This window comes from Ambystoma mexicanum, chromosome 9 (genome assembly GCF_040938575.1).
Source record: "Ambystoma mexicanum isolate Mex_15411 chromosome 9, UKY_AmexF1_1, whole genome shotgun sequence".
NCBI lineage: Eukaryota > Metazoa > Chordata > Amphibia > Caudata > Ambystomatidae > Ambystoma > Ambystoma mexicanum.
In genome coordinates, this window is record NC_090931.1 from 354,144,392 (window position 1) to 354,166,091 (window position 21,700).

At 47.7% G+C, this 21,700-nt stretch overlaps 1 protein-coding gene across 3 annotated transcripts in view; it reads left to right on the forward strand.

Annotated features, from left to right (window-relative positions):
* Positions 1 to 21,700, forward strand: part of HIP1 (huntingtin interacting protein 1) — a 1,552,273-nt gene that overhangs the window by 1,365,585 nt on the left and 164,988 nt on the right. For all 3 annotated transcript variants that reach the window (XM_069614772.1, XM_069614774.1, XM_069614773.1), the window contains one exon: positions 6,908 to 6,969. In XM_069614772.1, the coding sequence (XP_069470873.1) occupies positions 6,908 to 6,969 (62 nt within the window). The remainder of the gene's footprint in view (positions 1 to 6,907; positions 6,970 to 21,700) is intronic.

A 21,700-nucleotide genomic window follows, 5' to 3' on the forward strand; every position in this document is an offset into this window, starting at 1 on the left:
GGGGACAAGCACTATCAGTTCAAAGTGCTTCCCTTTGGGTTGACCTTCGCTCCAAAAATCTTCACCAAGCTCATGACAGTAGTCTCAGCTCACCGTAGGAGATCCGGGGTCCATGTATTCCTGTACCTGGACGACTGGATGATCTGAAGGAAGTCGGCGGAGCAAGTCTTGTCCCATCTGAGGGACACCTGTCTTCTGCACAGGCTGGGCTTCTCCCAGAACTTGAAGTCCCATGTGATGCCTGTCCAAAGGCTCCAGTTTGTTAAAGCAGTCCTAGACACCCGGGTGGGGAAGGCCTTCCCTCCCGAGGAGAGAGTCCGCAACATAGCACAGATGGCACACTTGTACCACAATCATGCCACGTTATCAGTGGCTTCCTTCCTCTGCCTCTTAGGTCTCATGGCCTCCTGTATTTTTCTGATGCCAGAGGCCAGGCTGCGCATGGGATCCCTTCAATGGCTCCTAAGAGGTCAGTCGTCACAGTACCTTGGAGCACTCAAGGATCCTCTCAAGGTGTCCAGCCAAGTGGTCCAGGACCTTAACTGGTGGACCGACCGCAGCAGTCATTTGGCGGGGGAACCCTTGTGGCCTCCTTGGCCTCAGGCCTGGGTGGTCACAGACTGTTAGGCAAAGTTTGTATGCAGTACCCTTTGGGTGCACTACAACAACTCTGACTACAGGTATAAGAAACCCAACCTTTGGTATAAGCTTGTACTACACAGTTATGGTAGCGTATTGAGCAGCCAGGCTTATCTCAAGAGGTCAATGTGAGCTGTAGGGGAGTTACACAGAGATTCCCATTGACAATTATATATAAAAAACCATTATTAATTTATCAGTCAGTTAGAGTAAGCCTTCTTCAGAAGAGAGCACTATAAAAGTAACACACAAATAAACTTCAGTACTGTACACTCTTAGTTTCTAAATTAGTAAAGACCCTTTTGGGATGGCCCACAGACATAACCTACACCCTCAGGTGACTTCAACAGCTAGCGTGCTGGTGACATTAAAATCTTACTGTTGGCATTTAGAATACTTTTAGAAGTTGGTAAAAGGAAAAGGTTATTATAACAACAAGAGACCACAAATATTCTTAAGCAGGCAAATACTTTTGGATCCCGTAAGAAGAGTCATTCAGTATAACAGGCTAAGCCAAAGTCAATGGGCAAAGTCTTATATAGGATGAAGCACTTCTGGTAGGTAAGTAGAAACGTCTTTGCAATGTTTTAGAAGTCTTTGAAGAAAAGAAGAGTCAAAAGTAGGGCCACAAGCTGATTAGACTTGTGAGCAGTAGAAGATGCAAGCAACTCTACAATGAGAGGCAAGTTTATCAGACTTTACAGTACCTTTGTATTGAGGAAAAAGTGCAGCAGATGACGTCTGTTCCTCTGCAGCTCTGCAGATCTCACTGTTCGTGGGCTTTAGTCGTGGGGACAAATGGGAGGACTTCTGTGAACTCCTGCACTGCAATGGGACGGTCACCGCTCTCAACGGGCAATCTTTCAAACAAGTGGCACTTCAGTGTTTCAGCTACTGGGGTGTACCGCAAATAGCAACACAGCGATTTCTGGCTGTCGAGATGGACTTTCCTTGCTTCTGGGGTCCCACACTCTGGTGAGGGGGCTCAGGCTCAGTCAGTCCTGCTTCCTGGGAGTCCGATGATCTTACTGGAGCTCTTGGCCAACTTAAAAGCAACACACACAATCTGGTGTTCCTCTCCCTGGCTATACGGTTTCCAGCAGCAACTCTGGAAATTCAACCAGCTCCGAGAAGGATGTCTGGGTGGCTTACTTTGGAGTTGATTTGTCCCACAAACACTAGGGGAGAAGTCCTCCTTGCCTGGGCTTCTCAGTCGATACGAATTTGGAGTTTCAGCACAGCAGCAGGGCTTCACCGGGCAAACCAACGGTCCAGGAGTTGCAGCAGACGTCCTTGTTAAGTAGTTCTTTGGTTCCTTCGTCCAGTGGTCGACTCTGCCTTCCAAGCCAAAAGCCTTGCCTTTTATTCAGTTCTCTCCCATTCATTCCAGCCTAGCTGTCACCCAGCAGGGTGGCGGTCCTTGCCAGACAGTCAGCCGGCCAATCACCATAGAGTGCATTTGGGTCTCCTAGGAGACTAAGCACAGGGATTTCCGGGCACCTCCCTCACTTCCTGCCTACCCCAGACACCCTGGAGCCAGAGGCAGGCTTCACTCGTGAATCCCGCCATAGGCAAAGTGAACAATGGGACCAAACCTGGTTTGGTGCGCAGAGTAAATCTTAAGAAGGACGTTTCCACAAAGAAATGGCGAAAAAAGAAGACTGAGGCCATTTTGACAAAACTGGCACCCAAGGGGACTTTACTGCATCTGCAAACACAGCCTGCGGTAAATGCACACCACGTTAGTTAAAACGAAACCACTGCCACCAGCCATTCGGTGAGAAAAGGGTAACATATAAATATTACATGAGAAGCTTGACAAAGGGGATACTAGGTAACCCCTCCAGCACCCTATTGTAAGATACTGTGTGCTGGGTCTAGAAAGTTACAAATGTAAGTAAAGTCAATTTCACTTTACTGCTCTGGGAAACAGTAGTTTATCCCAGAGAAGGTATTTAAACCTTTGGGAAATATGAAAGACTTCCATGTGCCACTGCCCTGAAGGTGCTGTGTGACACAATTTAAAAGATGATGCCTATGGAGTTTGTCAGATTCCACAACCAAAAGAAACACAGAGTTCAAAATCACTTTCAATAACATGAGAGAGTGGGGAAAAGGGTCTCGCTCTCTCCGGGTTCCCAAAAAAATCAAGTCCTCAAAATCCAGCCAACTTGCTGGGGGTCTCTAAGGTGGAGGGAATTGGCACATTTCTGAGAATTCTCCCCAACACACACGTGTCTCTGAAGGTTTGGGGCGCTCACTGCAAAGATTTGCAGGTGAGTGACCTTTGGTCAGCAACAGAAGCCAGGTGGCACATCAACAGCCTGGAGTTGGAGCTGCCAGGCTAGCTCTGAGGGCTTTTGCCCCATCTCTCAAAGGGAAACCTGTCCTGATTCTGGCTGACAACACGGTGGCCATGCACAACCTGAACAAGCAGGGTGGCGTGCGCTCCCTTCCTCTCTGCAGAGAGGTGATCCAGCTGTGGTTCTGATTGCTGGAGAACCAGATCTCGGTCTCAGGAGTTAATCTGGCGGGGTCAGAGAACGGTTTGGCGGATGCTCTGAGCTGGCAGAGCACTGTCTCACATGAGTTGGAAGTGTGCCACGAAGTCCTGGAAGAGGCCTTCTCTCTCTGGGGTGCCCCAGCAGTGGATCTGTTTGCCGCGGAGTCCAACATTAAGTGCAGACAGTTTTGCTCGAGGGAATTCCCAGCGAACCGTGCACTGGGAGATGCGTTTCTGGTGTATTGGACCTTTCGTGTTTCTGGTGTATTGGACATTCCTTCTCCACTATGCCGTCCTTCCTCTGCCCCCCGATTCCCATCATTCTTTGGGTTCTCTGGAGGTTGATGAGGTTTCGAGCGACCATGTTCTTGATCGCCCCGGGTTGCGCAAGGACAACGTGGCACTCCGATCTCTTGGATCTGTCATTCTCACCAGTTGCCTCGTCACTCGGATCTCCTGACCCAGTCGGAAGGTCGGATGTTCCGTCCGACCTCAGAGTTCCTCAACCTACATGCGTGGCTCTTAAGAGGATGAGGTATGATGACTGGCACCTCTGTGAGGAGGTACTTGAGGTGTTGCTGGCTGCACTTATACCGTCTACAAGATCTCTGTACGCGTGCGGGTGGAGATTTGAGGCGTGGTGCAGGGGACGCTAGATCAATCCCATCTCTTGTCCCACCACTACTGTGATGGACTTCCTTCTGTCACTGGCCTCAGCAGTCCTTCAGGTTACCACAGTCAAAGGATATTTGGCGGCACTGTCTGTGTTCAAAAGTTCCCTGGATCAAGGTTCTTTCTTTACGATACAGGTTATGGTCCCATTCCTGAACGGCCTTGTGAATGTTTTCTGCCAACATCCTTGGTTGTCCCGGACTGGGTTTTAAATCTGGTTCTGACATTTTTGATGGCGGCTCTGTTTGAGCCCATGCATTCCTGGTCTTTGAGACTGCTCTTTTTGGAAACAGCCTTTTTGGTTGCAACCACGTCACTCGGGCGGGTAAGTGAGTTCAAAGCATTGTGCTGCAAGCCCAAATTCCTGCCGGTTTTTTTTCTGGAAAAAATTTCACTTAAGGTCAGACCTGGCTTTCTCCCGAGGGGGTTTCTGAGCTCCACCTCTGTCCATAGATTTACCGGTCTTCTACCCTCCGGTGCACCCCTCTAAAGAGGAAGAACTGTTCCACCATTTAGATCCTAAAATAGCCTTGAGCTTTTAAGTCGCTAGAACATCAGAGTTCTGAAAATCTGGCCAGCTGTTTGTGGCCTATTCCCTGTCTTGCATGGGTCTAACCATAACATAACATATGCTTTCGCAATGGATTATTCTTTGCATCGCAGAGTGCTACCAATCTGCTGGTAAGGAGCTTCCTTTTGCAATCGGGGCACAGTCCTCACGAGCATTCTCGGCCTCTACGGCCTTACAGAGAGGAGTACCCACTGGAGGCATTTGTCATGCTTCCACATGGTCATCCTTGCACACATTTACCAGGCACTATTGTCTGGATGTTGCCTGTGGGGCAGATGCGTGTTTTGGTAGGGCAGTGCTGCAATATCTGCTACTATGACACTTTCTGCCAATCTCCGTCATCCTAGCTGCTTGGGGAGTCTATCATATGAGGAATCTGTGGGAGAGAAGCAATCCATTGAAGAAGAAATTACTTACCATAATGTTTTTTCTATGGATTCTTCTCCCGCAGATTCCTCATCGCCCCACCCATCCATCCTCGCTCAGAAAGTTGTTATGGCTTTGCGCTTCTGTCTTTGGTTAGCTGTTTCTTTTCTCTCTAAAATAAAATTATTCCTTTCCATTTACTAACTTGGTCGGGTTTCACCCCTTAGGGATGTTTTCCATTGTTCCGACTTTTACCGGCTGATTAGCCTTGCCTTCCATCGGTTTTCCTCAGCAGGATGCTGGATTGAAGTATGGGGCGTAGTATATATACTACACCTGACGTCCCGTCTAGAGCCAACGATCGAGCACCAAGCAAGGTGGATTGATGGCCAAGTCGAGGTCCACTACCCCCCCTGTCGAAAAAGTTACTGAGCAGCAGAGCTGGATGAGGATATCTATAAGATGAGGAATCTGGGGGGAGAATAATCCATAGAAAGAACATTACGGTAAGTAATTTCTCCTTTGGCTATGCCTGAAGGTCCTCATAGATGAAGGGATGGGCCAAAACAGAATTACTTGGATTAGAACTTAAACAAATGTAATGGTTCTCCCAATGTTTACCAGATAGATGCTTTGGACTACTTATGTGGTAAAGGTGACTACACCCCTATTGAAGCCCAAACTAAATCATAGCTGCCACTAGCCCATTCTACACACTTTCAGGGTGCTAGACTCGCTCTGGGACCAAAATAGATTACTTAAAAATCACCACTGCGCTGGTAGCTGTGTGGCTGCTAAGGGCACACCAGAAAAAAGGGTTGCAGTAGCAGGGGTCTTCAGTAGGCATCAAACATTTAAAAAAAAAACAACAACAAAAACGAGGAAGCCAGCAACATGTTTCTGGGTTGCAGAAAGTTACTGAGCCAGAACCCCAAAAAGGAAATTATGACCTAACCACTGTGCAGCTGAAAAACGCTCCCAGGCTTACTGATGGATGAATAGATCATCCTTCTTCTGTTCCTAGATAATCAGACCCTCCAGTTCATAGTGATCTTGTAATCGCTAAAAATACAGCAAAAGTGTCTGTTTTTAAGTTTTTCTTTAAATCTGCAGTTTAAAAAAAGGTTTTTTTGTCACAATATGAGGTAGAAGGAGAGGGAGCTTTGGGCTAGAAAGCAGATGGGGCATGGGTGGGCCAGAATGGGAGGGATATTCAAGAAAGCAGATGGGGAGCAGTGACCGGGGGTGGAGCGTTGGCCCAGAAAGAGGATGTCCGCTGCAGATTGAGAAAAAGGATGGGGGAAGAGCCCAATAGACTGGGAGAAAGAATACAAGATGCATAAAGAGCAGGAAATAATGAAGAATGGTAGATTGCAGGAGGAACTGGAGAGCGTAAAGTGTGAGTGGGGAACACAGTTGGGAATGTGGCCAGCGAGAAGTATGAAGGCGCAGGTGAGTATGCGTATGACTGGAAGAGAGAGGTTTGAGAGTATGTTGTGATGGAGAATTGGTGTGAGGGGTCTTGGAGAGTGGGTGATTGGAGAGCATATAATGGTGCAAATATTTCCTGTCTAACTTAGTAATTAATAAAGTTAATAATATAAAATAGGCATGCACATTAAACCAAAAAAGTAGAATAAAACAAACACTGTTCTGTTAAGCCAGGGACATATGAGACTCAATTGCATTGATACCAGAGATCACATATATATGGTGCAACTAATGACAACTTCTCTCTTGCAGCCCTACACACACCACCTCTTTCTAGCAACCTGGCCCTCTTACATGCTGGCTCTTTACCACCCTTGAGTCAATGAAAAAATTGCTGCATAAATGCTGCAATAAATATAACTTTGTGCCGCACAATTCCCCTTGCAACTATCCTTTCGGATTAAATCATTTACGACGCCACCTCTTCCTGCTGAGGTTTCAAGTGAACACTTAACACTGTACATTTCTAGTGTGCGCAAAGATCTAGGAACGGTTTTGGTGTATCCTTTTTTGGGTGGAAACATACAATGTATAGTCTGCTCTGATATTAGCTTGATATGTATTGTAACATGTTCCATTTTAGTGAGGGTAGGACATAAACAAAAAGTAAACCTCTGTACTAAGGCATGTTTGAGTCACAATATCGATTTTCCTCATTTACACAGATACAATGGACTTCTCCAGCATGACTCTGACTCAGATCAAGCGTCAGGAAATGGATTCGCAGGTAAATGCCCACCTTATGTCTCAGTTTCTTGGGGAGCTGGACCCTGCACGCATTTCAGGGATCTGGACTTGGCTTCAAATTATGGAGGGGTGGGCACTGCCATCAATTCCTAGAATCTTAAACCAAGCAATCCGCAAATAACTTTCTTGCATGTGAATATATGCTTTCCAAGGGTGATTCTCTGCTGTATGACCGTTGATCTCAAAGATTCCTACATTGTTTTAGTATTCGCAGTGTCACATTCTATAAATATATATTCAACCTACAAATATTTAGAACTATACATAATACTAACACCAAGCTCTCCTTTTGTCCCCTACATGTTTCCTGTTTTGATCTTCAGGCTACAATACAAATCTTGTGGTATGGCACGCATACCCATGTCATGTTCTCCAGCTTTCCAACATTGATCACATTTACAGACCAGAAGTGTGGAGATTTTGGTTTCTATAGAATCCTTGAAATTGGTATAGCTATATTTGGTCTTGGAACTTCAGTTTAAAAGGAGGAGAGGCCGATCCAATTGGTCTAGTCTGATGGATTCCTTCCTCCCGCATATTCCACATATATTTATAAAAGTCAAAATGTGTGGGTTTGTAGCTTCGTGAAGAGTTGTTCCTTATACAATTCCACGCCGTTTCACCAATCTGCACAGAGTTTTGCATAGTTATCTGTTAGTTCCCTCCGGACATTACTGGCTACCTAACATTTGGACACCCCACCCATTTCCTCAGATTTCAGCACCTTCACACGAGACGGTTTTCCTTAAATCGGCAAAACATCAATGTGGTCGTAGAAGGACCAGTCTCCACACAAGAAACAAAAATAAAAGTCCCTGTCGGACCTCGAAAATCATGTTTCAAGGCCCTACGAAGCACACTTTGAGATATTTGCACAGCAACTAATTGCACCATGCCAGGGTGAGGTGACAGGTGGGGAGAGAGCAGAGAAGGTCCTGGTATGCAGCAGCACACCAACTCTCCCCTCCCCCCAACCCATTGTCTGCTCTGGGGTGTGCCAGCCAACCAGCCACACACCCTTTCTCAATGCAGTTTACTTCAGGGCGCAAAGCACATCAAGCGATAAGCGAATTGGAACAGCAACCTACAGGATCATTGATTTTCAACAAGTGACGAGTGTTGTCATGTCTGTCTACAGAACCCGTTCAGAGAACGGGTACTTCAATGGATTGCTTTTCTCCCGCAGATTCCTCGTCTGATAGATTTGCCTCCAGCTCTGCTGCTCCGGAATCATTTCGATATGGGGCGTTGTGGACCTCGACCCAGCCGTCGATATGTTTTGCTCGGCATCTGGTCGTCGCTTCCAGACGTGACATCAGGTGTTGTATAAATACCTCGTCACTACACCCCGCACCTTAGTTCCTTTTTTCTGCGTGCTAACACGCTGCTTAGGAATTTCAATTCCTCGGCGCAAGATGTCGGTCGCTCGGGTATCGGTTTTCAAGCAGTGTTCCGATTGTGGCACCAAGATATCCATCACTGACCCACACAAGTTGTTTCTCTGGTGCCTCGGCATGGGTCATAGGACTGACGGGTGTCCGTCGTGCTGCAATATGCAACCCAAATCCCTACGCGATCGAGCTGCTAAACTCGCTCTGGGTCGACAGCCTACTGAATCACTGGGGCAGTCGACAGTTCGCTCTTCAGAGGCCGAAACTGAGGGGCATGCCCCCGAAAAAGAACATAGGCGGAAGAAGACATGGTCCCACTCGAGGAGCCTCTCTTCCTCGTTGTTGTCCTGAAAGAAGAAAAGGCGTCACTGCCACGATTCATCAACGGATAAAGGTAAGTCGTCGGCTGCGTCTACCACCCGCCAAGAGTGGGATGATTTCAAATCCTCCATGCTTGACATGTTCAAAAAACATGCTGCAGTCAGCACGGCTAACCTCCCACGCAGCACACTTTGGAGCCAAGAGCGGCTCTCGGCATATCCGACCCCCTTTAGTGCCCTGGTACCGACAGTGTCGGCACTGATAAATCTTTCGACACCGAAAGCGGTTCAGTGGAAGCCAGATCAACACCGTGCATCCAAGGATGTTGACGCTATGGTGTCTCGATCGACACTAACATCCACCATATCAGCGCCGAGAGACAAACCCTAGACGTCGATGTTGGCGGTTGTCGAGAAAACATTCACCCCACAACGCTGGTCCAAATTTTTCAATACTATGGCAGGTATCTCAGCGGTAATTACGCCGATGATCACGGGGATGTGGACCCTTTTACTTGGGTTCAGGAGTGGTCGATTATTTTGAAGATCAAAATCCACTTTTGCAGCTAGCCCAAGGCCTCCATGACGCCAGCGGTCTGGACACCTCTCCAGACCTCGTATTTCAGCAATCCCAGCCCTATGTTCATAATACTTCTAAATTCAGGGCTTTAGTAGAAAGGGTTATTGACACCCTGGGATTGCATTAGTCAGTGGCGCCCATACAAGATTATGATCTTACTGACATTTTAGATGAAGGCCTCACCACAGAACGCAATATGCTTTTAAACCCTGCCATTACCGATCCTTTAACAATTATGTGGCAAAACCCTAGTTCTATTCCTGCCGTCAGCTCCACCATTTCCAGGAAATACAGGCCGGCTAAAAGAGACCCTTCCCCGGGAGGGGCTTGTTATTCAGGCTGCTACTGTCTGGTCTAGAACAGCATCTTTCACATCCACTCTGCCTCCCAACAAGGAAGCAAAAAAAGTTGATGCCTTCGCAAAGAAAGCATTTACTTCAGACAGCATGGCCCTAAAAGCTACAAATCTGGCAAACAGTTTTGCCAAGTACTCCTTTGGTCTGTGGACAGCAGTTGAAAATGCTGTGCAGTATGTCCCAGAAGTAGAAATGTGCAAGGGCTTCCTACAGCTAGTGGATGATGGGAAAGAGGTGGCCAGACAGTCGCTGCGAACGGGCCTGGACATCGCCAACTGTGTGGGCCGATCTATGGCATCAGCCATAACACTAAAATGACAGGCCTATTTAAAAACTCACCTACTGTCTAAGTTAAGCTTCTGGACATGCCCTTTGAGGGCGATCTTCTATTCGGCCAGAAAGACGATGATTCCTTTGAAAAATTTAAGGAATCCAAAATCGCTGCTAAATCGTTAGGCCTAGCTACGCAGCTAGCCAAACCTGCCTTCAGCTTGACCTCCAGGGTACGAGGCTACAGGCGGTATGCTCCTTATGGCAGGGGAGCGCAGCTCCCACTGGCCAGGCAAGAGCAGAAGCAGTTCTCACGCTCTGGAAGGGCGTTGGGGGCTTCTAGAGGCCAACAGGCAGCATCAGCAGCTGGGGCGACCCAGCCTCCGAAGCCACTTTGATTTTTCCCTTCTCAGAGCTGTGAGAAAGCTGAAGGTGTCTTTCCCGCTAGTCCCCGGGGATCTGTCATCCAGGTGGCCAGGGCAAGGCCATTGCTTTTGGATTCAGTTCCTTGGGGTGGACGAGTGCGGGAGGATCACCTGGACGAGGGGTCCTCAGTTAGTGGAAGTGGGACACCGTACGGTGAGACACAGTATCTTTTCCTCATCCTACCTGGTAGGATACCTAGGAATTCAACCACCCACCCTCTTTTACGACACAAACACTTTCTTACTGACAATTTACTGTGAGCAACAACGGACTAACACCAGAGCCGTATACCTGACGTGTCCCAACACAAGGGTCAGGCAATTACTGATAATTACACACACCTGACTTCCATGCCACTTCCCCACACGGATTAAAGGCGCAGCACAAAAGCACATTCTGAGCACGGCAAAACACACAAGGAAGCAGCAGTTCAGAGCTGGCAGTTTAATACGAGGAGAAAGATGGCAAGACCAGAGAGGATTGCAAGGAAGGAATTGACCTTTTCAGAGGAAGAACACCACTTCTTTCACGGGCCCTCGAGAATAAGAAACTTAAGACCGTGAATTAAAGCGGAAAGAAAGGTGCATTGTGTGTCGAAGGTACCCGGCTGTCCCGCATTGATAGCCGAGGCGGGGAGGAACGATTGTCGCCGTGGTACTGTCCTTGGCTCCTACAACAACTGGTCTGTGTTAGAATCAAGTTTGCAAGCGGCAACATTGTATGAAGAAATCTGTAAAGAAAGCGTATGTGATGAGCCCGGCTCAGGGGCATCCGGGGTGAACCGTGCGTCTCCCGAGAAAAGATTGTGGTAGAAAAGGGGATCTGATCCCGACTGAGGGGGACCCAGGGTGAAGAGTGAATCGCCCTACTTGAATACTTGGAAAGGAACATTTTGTTTGTTTAATACATCAGGCCCTTTGAATCAAGAGACTTGTGATAACCTTAGAGACTTGTGCATATAAGGCCCCGATGCTTGTAATGAAATTGTCTCCTCATGCCGAAGAAGCCCAAGAATGTGCTATGCTCGAGTGAACTGCCTTGTCCCATGCTGAAAACGTGGGGAACGGAGGCCAACGGCCTGAACATCCTGACTTATCATTTTGTGAACACTTCTTTCTTTTTCATGGACATTTCCCCACACTATTTGTAAATTAGCAGTCAGGATTGGCATTCGGTTTTTTAGTATAGGCCCCTATTTTGACGAGACTGCACTAGGACTGCATTATCATTATTTGATGGTCGTAGCTTGCTCCCATTTTAGATTTAGGTTTAGAAAGGCATTCATCACACCCTTGATAAAGTTCAATAAACACCCTTGAACTGTGATCACTTGTGTCTGTCTTTTTTTCATACCATGCCTATTCACACAGCGCACCGTTTGGAGGACGGTTGACCGAGCATTTGGTCCAGTGGCAGGGAATTACTTCTGATGCCTGGTCTCTTCAGCTCATTCAGTGGGGTTATTGTCTGTCGTTTGTAAGAAAACCACCGGACAGACCGCCCTCACCCCCAAGCCAACCGGAAAAGGAACTCCAGGAAGAACGGACAGCCCTGTTGTTGAAGGGTGCTGTGGAAGAGGTTCCTTCCGAGCAGAGAGGATCGGGTTGGTTCTCGGTATTTTCTGGTACCCAAGAAGAAAGGGGGTCTCTGTCCCATTCTGGACATCAGGGTCTTGAACAAGTTCTTGAGGAAAGACAAATTCAGGATGGTGAGGTTAAGTGATGCTCCACGCTCTCGAGCTACAGGACTGGCTGATGTCAATAGACCTACAGGATGTTTATTTCCATGTGCCAATACATCAAAAGCACAGGAGGTTCCTAAGGTTCACTATAGGGGATATGCACCATCAGTTCAAAGTGCTTCCATTTGGTCTCCCCTCTGCCCCAAGGATCTTCACCAAGTCATGGCTGTAGTTGCGGCTCACCTCAGGAGATCCGGGCTTCACGTATTTGCATATCTGGACGACTGGCTGATCCGAGGGAAGTCTGCTTTGCAGGTCCTGTCCCATTTCAAGGACACCTGCTTGGTGCTGCGCAAGCTGGGCTTCTCTCTAAATTTAAAGAAGTCCCACATGACACCAGACCAGACGCTCCAGTCCATCAGAGCAGTCCTAGATACCCGAGTTGAGAAGGTCTTCCCTCCCGAGGGGAGTAGTCAGCTTGACACAAATGATCAATTTGTTCCATAGCCATGCCACTCTATCAGCGGCTTCCTTCTTCCGCCTCCTAGGTCTCATGGTCTCCTGCATTTTTCTAGTGTCAAAGACCAGATTGCGCATGAGATCCCTGCAATGGATCCTGAGGTATCAGGGGTTTCAGTACCTCGGCACTCTCTCAAATCTCCTCGGGTTGTCTGCATCAGTGGTCAACAAACTGTCCTGATGGGCGGACCGCAACAGTCTCCTGGTGGCCACGGATGTGTCTCTGAAGGGTTGGGGCACTCACTGCATGGATTTGAAAGTGAGCGGCCTCTGGTCAGCAACGGAAGCCAGATGACACATCAACAGACTGGAGTTGCGAGCTGTCAGGGCAAACATGTCTGACGGAAAACACAGTGGCAATGCAACAAACAAGGTGGTGCGCACTCCCGCGCCCTCTGCATGGATGCGAAAATGAATGCTTTAGTTCTGGCTGTTGGAGAACCAGATCTCGGTCTCGGCAGTTCCTCTGGCGGGCAGGAAGAACAACTTGGCGGATGCTCTGAGCAGACAGAGCGCCATCCTGCACGAGTGGGAAGTGTGCCAGGAAGTCCTAGAGGAGGTCTTCGCTCTCTGGGGTAACCCAGCAGTGGATCTGTTCACCAGAGTCCAACAGGAAATGCGGACAGTTTTTCTCAAGCAAATTTCCAGCGAACGGTGCACTGGGGGATGCGTTTCTAGTGGAATGGACCTTCCCTCTCCATTACGGGTTCACTCCAATTCCTGTCACTCCATGGGTTCCCTGGAGGTTGAAGAGGTTTCGAGCTACCATGATCTTGATCGCCCCGGACTGAGCGGGGAGAACGTGGTACTCCGACCTCTTTGATCTGTCCACCTCACCGATTGTCTCGGCGACCAGATCTCCTAACCCAGTCGGAAGGTCAGATACTCCACCGGACCCCGGAATTCCTCAACCTAAATGCGTGGCTCTTGATAGGATGAGATGATTGGGACCTCTCTGAGGAAGAACTTGAGGTGTTGCTGGCTGCACGCAGACCGTCCACAAGATCTTTGTGCACGTGGAGAAGATTTGAGGCGTAATGCAGGGAATTGACCCCATCTCTTGCCCCACCACTACAGTGATGGAGTTCCTTCTGTCACTGGCCTCAGCAGGCCTTCAGGTCACCATAGTCAAAGGATATTTGGCAGCCTTGTCTGTGTTTAAAAGATCCCCGGATCAAGGCTCATTTTTTACAATCCCGGTAATGGCACAATTCCTGAAAGGCCTTGTAAATAAGTTTTCCCCAACTTTCTTTGGATTGGGACCTTAATCTGGTACTGACATTTCTGATGCAGGCTCCCTTTGAGCCTATGCACTCTTGTCCCTTACGGCTTCTCTCTTTGAAAACAGCCTTTTTGGTGGCTGTTACATCCGCTAGGCAGGTGAGTGAACTGCAGGCCTTACTTATGCTGTAATCCACCCTTCCTGTGTTTTTTCCGGGAGAAGGTTTCACTCCAGGTAAGGCCTGGCTTCTTCCCCAAGGTTGTTCCAGAATTTCACCTGTCTCAATCCATCGACCTTCTGGTCTTCTATCCTCCTCTGCAACCCTCTAAGCAGGAGGAACGGTTCCATCGCCTATACCCAAAAAGGGTGTTGAGTTGTTAGATTGCAAGGACAGCTGATTTCAGGAGAGCTGACCAGCTCCTCGTGGTCTTTTCCTTCGTCCGTAAGTGCCTGCCCATAGCCAAGCAGACTTTATCCCGCTGGATCATTTTCTGCGTAACTGAATGCTATCAGTCCGCTGGGAAGGAACGACAAGGGGAGTCTATGCATCAACAGCTTTACAGAGCGGAGTCTCTGTTCGGGAGACTTGTCTGCTGCGAAATGGTCATCCCTTCATAGTTTTGCTAAGCACTATAGTCTGGATGTGGCTAGTACAGCTGATGCGCGTTTGGCAGGGCAGTGCTGCAGAATTTCTTAGTATAACTTTCTGGCCGCCTCCTGCTTTGGAAGTCTATCAGATGAGGAATCTGTGGGAGAAAAGCAATCCATTGACGGAGAAATTACTTAACGTAATGTTCTTTCTATGGATTCTTCTGCAGATTCCTCATCTCCCCTCCCATCCATCCCTGCTCAGAATGTCGGATGTTGGTGCGCTTCTTCTCTTTCACGTTGGCTTGGCGATGGTCCTCTGAGTCAGTTTTCTGTCCTGCCAGAGGTTTCTTTTAAAAAGCTAGATTTTTCTAATGCTACTTTGTAGTGCTTTTGCAATTGTTCCTCCTCCGCAGGTCTGTAGTTATTTCATTTCACAGGCTCACTGGCCCGTTCGTTCTCTGTTTTCCTATGCAGTGTGGTGTGCTCAGGAAAAAAGGGGGAAACTCAGATGTGGGGCGTAGTGACAAGATATTTATACGACACATGACACCTTGTCCGAAGCTGCTGACCAGATGCCGAGCAAGGCGGATCGACGGCCGATGACCGTGTCGAGGTCCACTAGCGCCCCCTGACGAACCTTTCCGAAGCAGCAGAGCTGGATGGAATTTCTCTCAGATGAGGAATCTGCGGGAGAAGAATCCATAGAAAGAACATTACGGTAAGTAATTTCAGCTTTTTGCTAGTCTTAAGTATTCTCTCTCCAGCGCCATCTCACTTTTGAAACTTTTTTTCAGCTACCAGGGGTTGCAGTGCAGCTCCACGACAGCTCTCACTAGTGCCGATAAATGTCTGGATGCCGAAGTGACATGGGGGTTGCTTATAGAGTCGCTGCACCCCATGACCTCAGTCCCTGATTTCCGCAGACTCCGTAAGCTTTTGGAATGCCACTTGGCTTTTTTTTTTCCTTTTCTCCTTCAAGACCTTCTCAAACTGCGGGAGGCAAATGTGTGTGTTGTATCCGCACAGGGTTTGCATAAACTACCTTGTGGAACACTACAACACGGAAGATTGCAGCTCCTGTCAATCAATGCACCCGAAGGCCCCATGGGAGCTGTCCACCAAGCAGCTCATCTATTTCCACAAAGGTGGTAGGAGGATCCGTTTTAAGTCTCAAGGTTCGGCGGTTAAGAAGACCATGGTTGAAGAACATTCTTCAATACAAACGTCCAATAAGAAGCAACATACATAAAGTTCCAGCTCCTATTCCGGGCATCATTGTTTTTCCTCCAATTATCTGTTTTCCCCCTGCTGTTGGGGTTACGTCTGAGGATTAATTGTTAACTATTAAGGTACAGTTGCTAAAACATCCATTATGGAGGATTGGGAGAAATTCAGGCAGTAGATGCTTGACATCTTTTATCAATGCGCTTGGTGAAGCTGCCAGTGGTACCTTTTTTGGACTGCAACCCCACACATGCTGGCTTGTTTCCCGCTTCAGCAGTGGACACCGCTCCTCCACCCCGGTGCTGCACGACTCTGCTTTTCCACGTAGATATGCCGGTTCTGCTCACTTTGGGACCAGCAACATCATCTTGGACCCCTATTTGGGTTTGGGCCCCTATTTCTTGGGGAAAGTTCCTCTCGGAAGATTTCAGAAATCTTCGATTAGTAAGGGCGTGCCGCCAGCTTTGGGTTTGATTAACAATATTCCGATGAGACAGGAGATGTCCTTTAGGAATTCTGTGGTGAGGAGGTACCTCATGGATTTGGCCACAGACCTATAGGAGGCCAGTGACGTGGACACTTCTCTGAGGCTGGATATCCCATCAGCGCTGATGTCAGGCAAGCCTCATGCTTCTTTTCAGAAGGGGATTCCTAAGGTGGTGAAGTCAATGGGGTTGTCCGCCCCCACTAAGCTTAAGGTGAAGTATGATACATTTGACATTTTTGACAAGGGTTCTAGACAGGAGGCCATGTTTCCACTCTTCGTATCTTTTGCTGCATGTTAAGACAGTGTTTCTATTTTGGGGAATTTGAGGGCCACTTTTAATATCCCCATAACTTTTTTCTTTTTCTCTATTTTAATGTTTGGTTCACTTTTGATAGTCAGAGGGACCTCTACTGAAGTCCCCCTCACCGTTGCAATCCTTTTTGGCTCATTTGGGTATATGGTCCCGGGTTGCTTATGCAGCTCCAATACCAGGGGTGCTTCTTGAGCCCCCTATTTGTGTGCTTTAGGGTGATTTTATCACTCTACATTGGTTTTATGGATAGGGTGGTGGCAGCTGTTATTTAGTTTTGGCTTCACCAAAAGTGCCAGCCCTTTTACTGCTTTGGTACCTTTTAGGAATTATTTTCTTTTTGCTGCTTTCCTTTCCTAGACATATATGAGCCATCCTTTCTTGTTGTCAACCTAGTCCTGACTTTTTGGGGTTAAGTGAACCCTTCTGCTTTTCTTTGATTCCTCAAGTGACCTCTTCACTTCCAGTATAAACCGGAAGTATGAGTTGTTCTGTACTAGGAATTTCCTCTGCAGGGAGCTCTGGGGTTGGTGCATTGGTGGTTGAGTAGAACTTCCATCTCCTTTATGCATTCTCGCCGTTCCCTGTTATTCTGCTTGTTCTCAGAACACTGCAGACGTTTGGGTTCATGTTGATTCTGATCGCTCTAGACTGGGACTAGAGAATGTGGTACCTGGAGCGTCTAGACATGGCCATCTGCCCTCCCTGGTACCCTCAAGTGAGGGCTGACCTGCTCTTTCTTTCTCTCTCTCTCTCTCTCTCTCTCTCACTGGGTACTCCATCTGAGCCTCAAAAGACTGAACTTTCATGCATGGCTGCTGAGAGGCTTAGGTGTAAGGAATGGGACTTTATGGGTGACGTCTTGAAGCTGATCCTTTCTGCTCGGTGCCTGCTCAAGTCTATCTATACCGTCAGGTGTCGTGAATGTGCAATTTCTGTCAGGAGAGATGTCTGTACCCTTTAACCTGTCCAAATTCCTCTGTACTGGACTTCCTGTTTTCCTTGGCAAAGAGAAGGTGACTTTTAAAGTGAGGCCATCCTTTCTGCTATTTTCAGAATTTAATCTCTTTCAGAATATCCATCGACCTGTATTTTTCCCTGCACCCATCTTTCTAAGGCAGGAGAGAGAATGCAACAGGTGGATCCCACTAGGCAGTAGGCTGCTGTGTCTCTCAGATGACGGACATCAGGAAAGATGACCTGCTCTTAGTGGGTTAAGCGGATGCCCATGAGACAGGGCTTCTAATAAGCAGACCCTTTCCATATGGAATATCCTCTTCATCTCTGAACATTATGATCTGTCTGGGAAGTATGTGCCTAATGGTCTCAGGGTTTGTTTGACAAGAGGCCTGGCAGATGACTGCTTTAGACATCTGTCAAGCGACTACATGGTCTTCACTGTACACGTTTGCCAAGCATAACTGCCTGGATTTCCTGTCAGGCTTTGGCCAAGCGTTTCTTCAGACTTTCTGGTGTAGTTGGTGGTTTCTCACTCTTTCAGTTGTCTATGCTTCTGTGGGAGTCTATCTAAGATGAGGAATCTTTGGGGCGGGCAGCAATAAAAGAACAGATGACTTAGCTCTCGGCAATGTTTTTTGTGATGGATTAGTAATTTCCCACACGGATAGTTCATTTTGCCTTTTCAACCTGGACCTTTTGGTGGATAGCTTGTACAGCTCATCTGTTCTGCGACCCTAAGCCACTCAGTCTTAGTGGAAAAGGCTGTACTGAGGCCATTGAATGCAGTGACTTTATATATACTTGCCCTGATGTACTGTCTGCTGTTTGGGTGCACACCGTGTGCCAGGCGGAACTGCGCTATGATGGTTGAGAACGTTTATTAAGTCAGTTGGCACTGGAAAACGATTGTATAAAGTGGGAAATATGTGGGAAGGAAGGACTCATCTATCAGAACATTACTGAGATAAGTAATTTGTTATTCTTTACGTTGCTGATCGTTTTATGCAGGGGGACATACCATATCTCCATGATGCTTTTCTTTTTGGAGTGTAACTCTGTTAGGAAATATTTTCATTTTGCACCTTTCTACCCACTAGACTCCTATTTGACTTCCCCTGCATATTCTGCCCTTTCTTTTCCGGAAACTGACTAGTCCCGCAGACTGCCAGTAGTGAGGGAGACTTTGGGCCTCATAAGTGTGCCGGTCCCCAAAAAAATCCCAAAACAAATGCCAGTAATTCTGGACCCGGAAATTTCATGTTTGCTGGTGGCGGTAGATCAGGCCGCTACCGACAAAGAAATGCTGCAATTACCAGCACCAGTAATACAGTTGCCGGTAATTGTGGCAATCCTATCCCATGGGGTCCTGTGGGAGTCATTGGGAATGGCAACGTACCAGCACTTTATTGTCTGTAATAGCCTGTTAATACCGGGATATCTGACAACCGAGACAAGGCAGTTTCCCGGAATCAGGAAACTCCTAATGAGGGCCTTTGTCTCTCTTTTGGAATTGCGCACGTCACCTTAAAGTGAAGTGTAGTTAGGATACTTTGTATCCTTAGAACTTTTTTGCCTGATGTTTTGTGGTTACTTTGACAATGTGCCTAAGACAAGCTGGTGGCAGCTGTGTGATTTATTTACAATGTTTGTCATATATTTTCTCGTGCACGTTGGCATTTACTGCAAATGGCATGACTAGCGCCCTAAAATGGCCCGCCACAAGATTTCCACTTATTCTTTGTCCATCTTGTTCTTTGCCCATTTGTTCTTTGTCCTTCTTTTAGCCTTCTCAGGTCAGAAAATGTCATATATGGTAACTCTTTTCCCGGTGAAAGCTGCTGCTTTCCTGGGCAAGTGGGCTTTGTGCGTGTTAGCCAGAGGATGTGGGGAGGCGTCTGGGACTGTCTGGTCTCGGTCCACATCCTTTGAAGCCCCCAAAGTCTGTTCCTGGAAGGATGTGATGACCATTGGTGGTCAACTGATTGGACAATCTTGGGCTGTTTGAATGTTGCAGACCCTTAATGATGTGCTTCAGCTAGCTCCCAGCCTGAATCTTGGATAGAACGAGGGGTCCGGCAGCTATTCAACAGATACTCGTTGAAACCAAGACTCCTACAAAGAAGAGCAGCCACTGTCGACCCCTGCAGATGAGCAGCATCAACTCCAGTGATTGGCCTGGTAAAGCCCTGATCCTCTGCCTGATCTCAGAAGACCCTTGTTGGTACTTCAACCCTTGGACCGGTGCATGCAGATCCACATCTTGGAAGCCTTCAGAAGTGTCCCTGGACCACCCGGTGGAATGACCAGCTCCCCTTTGGGCTACTGCGTAGTAGCCGAGGCTGATCTGAGCAGAGCCTTGGGACTCACAAGTGTTAGGCAGAAACCTGTGCAGTTCCCTTAGGGACCACTGCAAAAGATTTAGGACTACAGGTGGTTGGCAGTAAACCCAATTGGTAGCAGTCTGTACCACCCAGATTTACCTGGTAACTGTGGCTGAGCAGTCAGACTTCTCTCAAGATGAGTTAGGCAGTATGCAGAGTATACACAATAGGTACAGAGATACAGTAGCACACGCAAACACTGACCAGAGCTTTGGTGTAAAAGTATATAATTATTTATTTAAAGACACACTTGTAAATTACACTAGCACAAAAAGAGGTAAGTAAATTCAACACACAGTCTCTATTATATATATACAACCCTAATTACTTATTAGACAAGTCTTAGTGAGACTTAGTGACACTTATTTTCAGACAGAGGTGAGAGCTTAACCTAAGATGGCAATCTAATAAGTTATATAAAAAGGGAGGGAAAAGGCAGAGTTATGAAAGCACACAAATTTCAATACTTTTCAAAGAACCACAGTGAGGCAGGTTAGGCAAAGTCTACTGGGGAGCAAGGGAGTTTAAATGCCAGGCCCACTCTTAGAGAGAGCAAGCGAAATGTGTCCAGGATCACACAGTGGGGTTATGACCAAATAGTCTTTGTAGATAGTTCACAAAAGATTGAGATCAAGTCAGGAAAAGTTAGTTAACAGGCCCCAGGCTAACCCAGGCTAGAAAGTCGAGGATTTACTGTCACCCCGAACGATCTGTCGCAAGGAAAGCCAGGCGGGACACAGTACCTGAAATGGGAAGAAAGCTCCAGCGGGGGCAGTTGTTCCTGGCAGCGGGTGCAAGTCTGTGTTGCGTCCAGAGGAAGAGGAGGTCTCGACGTGGAGGAAAGATGAAGGTCGTTGCACTGCCAGGGAAGAAACCAGCCGTGGAGTTTCCCGGTACAAGGCACTACCCTCTTCTTCGCGTGGTGGTAGTCCGGTTGCCGGGGTGCTTTGCACCGGCAAGGCGGCCACGAGATGGTCCAGGAAGGCGAAAAGACGGGCAAACTGGTTATCCCCACCAGTCAAAGGAAGAAGACTCTCCGGACTGGAGATCTCCTCTGTCGTCGGGAAAAGTGGTGAGACGGTTCAGCAGGGCTCCACTGGTGGTGTCGTCGTTGCAGGTCAGCTCGGCTTCTCCCTCCTCGGATTCTTTAGGTCCTGTGGTGACGTCTCAAGTTCCAGTCCCCAAAGCCCTGCTTTTATGCAGAAAACCCCCATTCATTCAGCCTAGCTGTCACTCAAACATGCTGGGCCAATCACACAAGAGTGCGACTTGAGTTGCCGAGGCAACTCAGTCCAGGGTGCCTAAACCCCCTCCCACACCCCCTGTGGTACCCAGACAGAGTGGCACCACTTTTGGAGGCTTCTGTGGAGAAGCCCGCCAAAAAGTGGAACAAAGGGCTCGACTTGGGTTGGAGTCACAGAAGCGAACACAAACGCCAATTTGGAACCAAGTTTCGGCAAAAAATACCAACCAGTGAATTTAAATTAATTTAATAAACCGGCGGTATGTTCGAGGCTACTTTAACAAGTGGTAGCCTCGAACAATGGGAAAATCCTATAGGAATATATTCGCGGTTGAATATAAAAAGTAGTATCCACTGCCACCATCCAAAACTCCAGTGCCCCCTCGAACAACAGACCCCGGGGCTTACTGCACGGAGGGTGCTGTGTAACCCACATATCAAAAAGACATGAAGCCCTATGGGGTGAAGGACCCCATAGCCCATAGAACACATACAAAGTCAAAGGAACACCTCAAATCATGTCTAAGAGTGGGAGAAAAAGAGTCTCACTCTTAGCAGGAGAAAAAATAAACCCCAAAAATCCAGCAAAGCTGCTGGGGGACTCACTAGGTTTGGGAAATTAGCCTTTACAGAGAATTCTCCCTAACAAAATCTTCAGCTTATGTGAGAAGTTGACTCTCCTCGCAATTTCAGCCTCCTGCGATTAGGGAAGCTCTTCTGGGGCTGTTTCTGTGTTCACTGCTGGGTGTT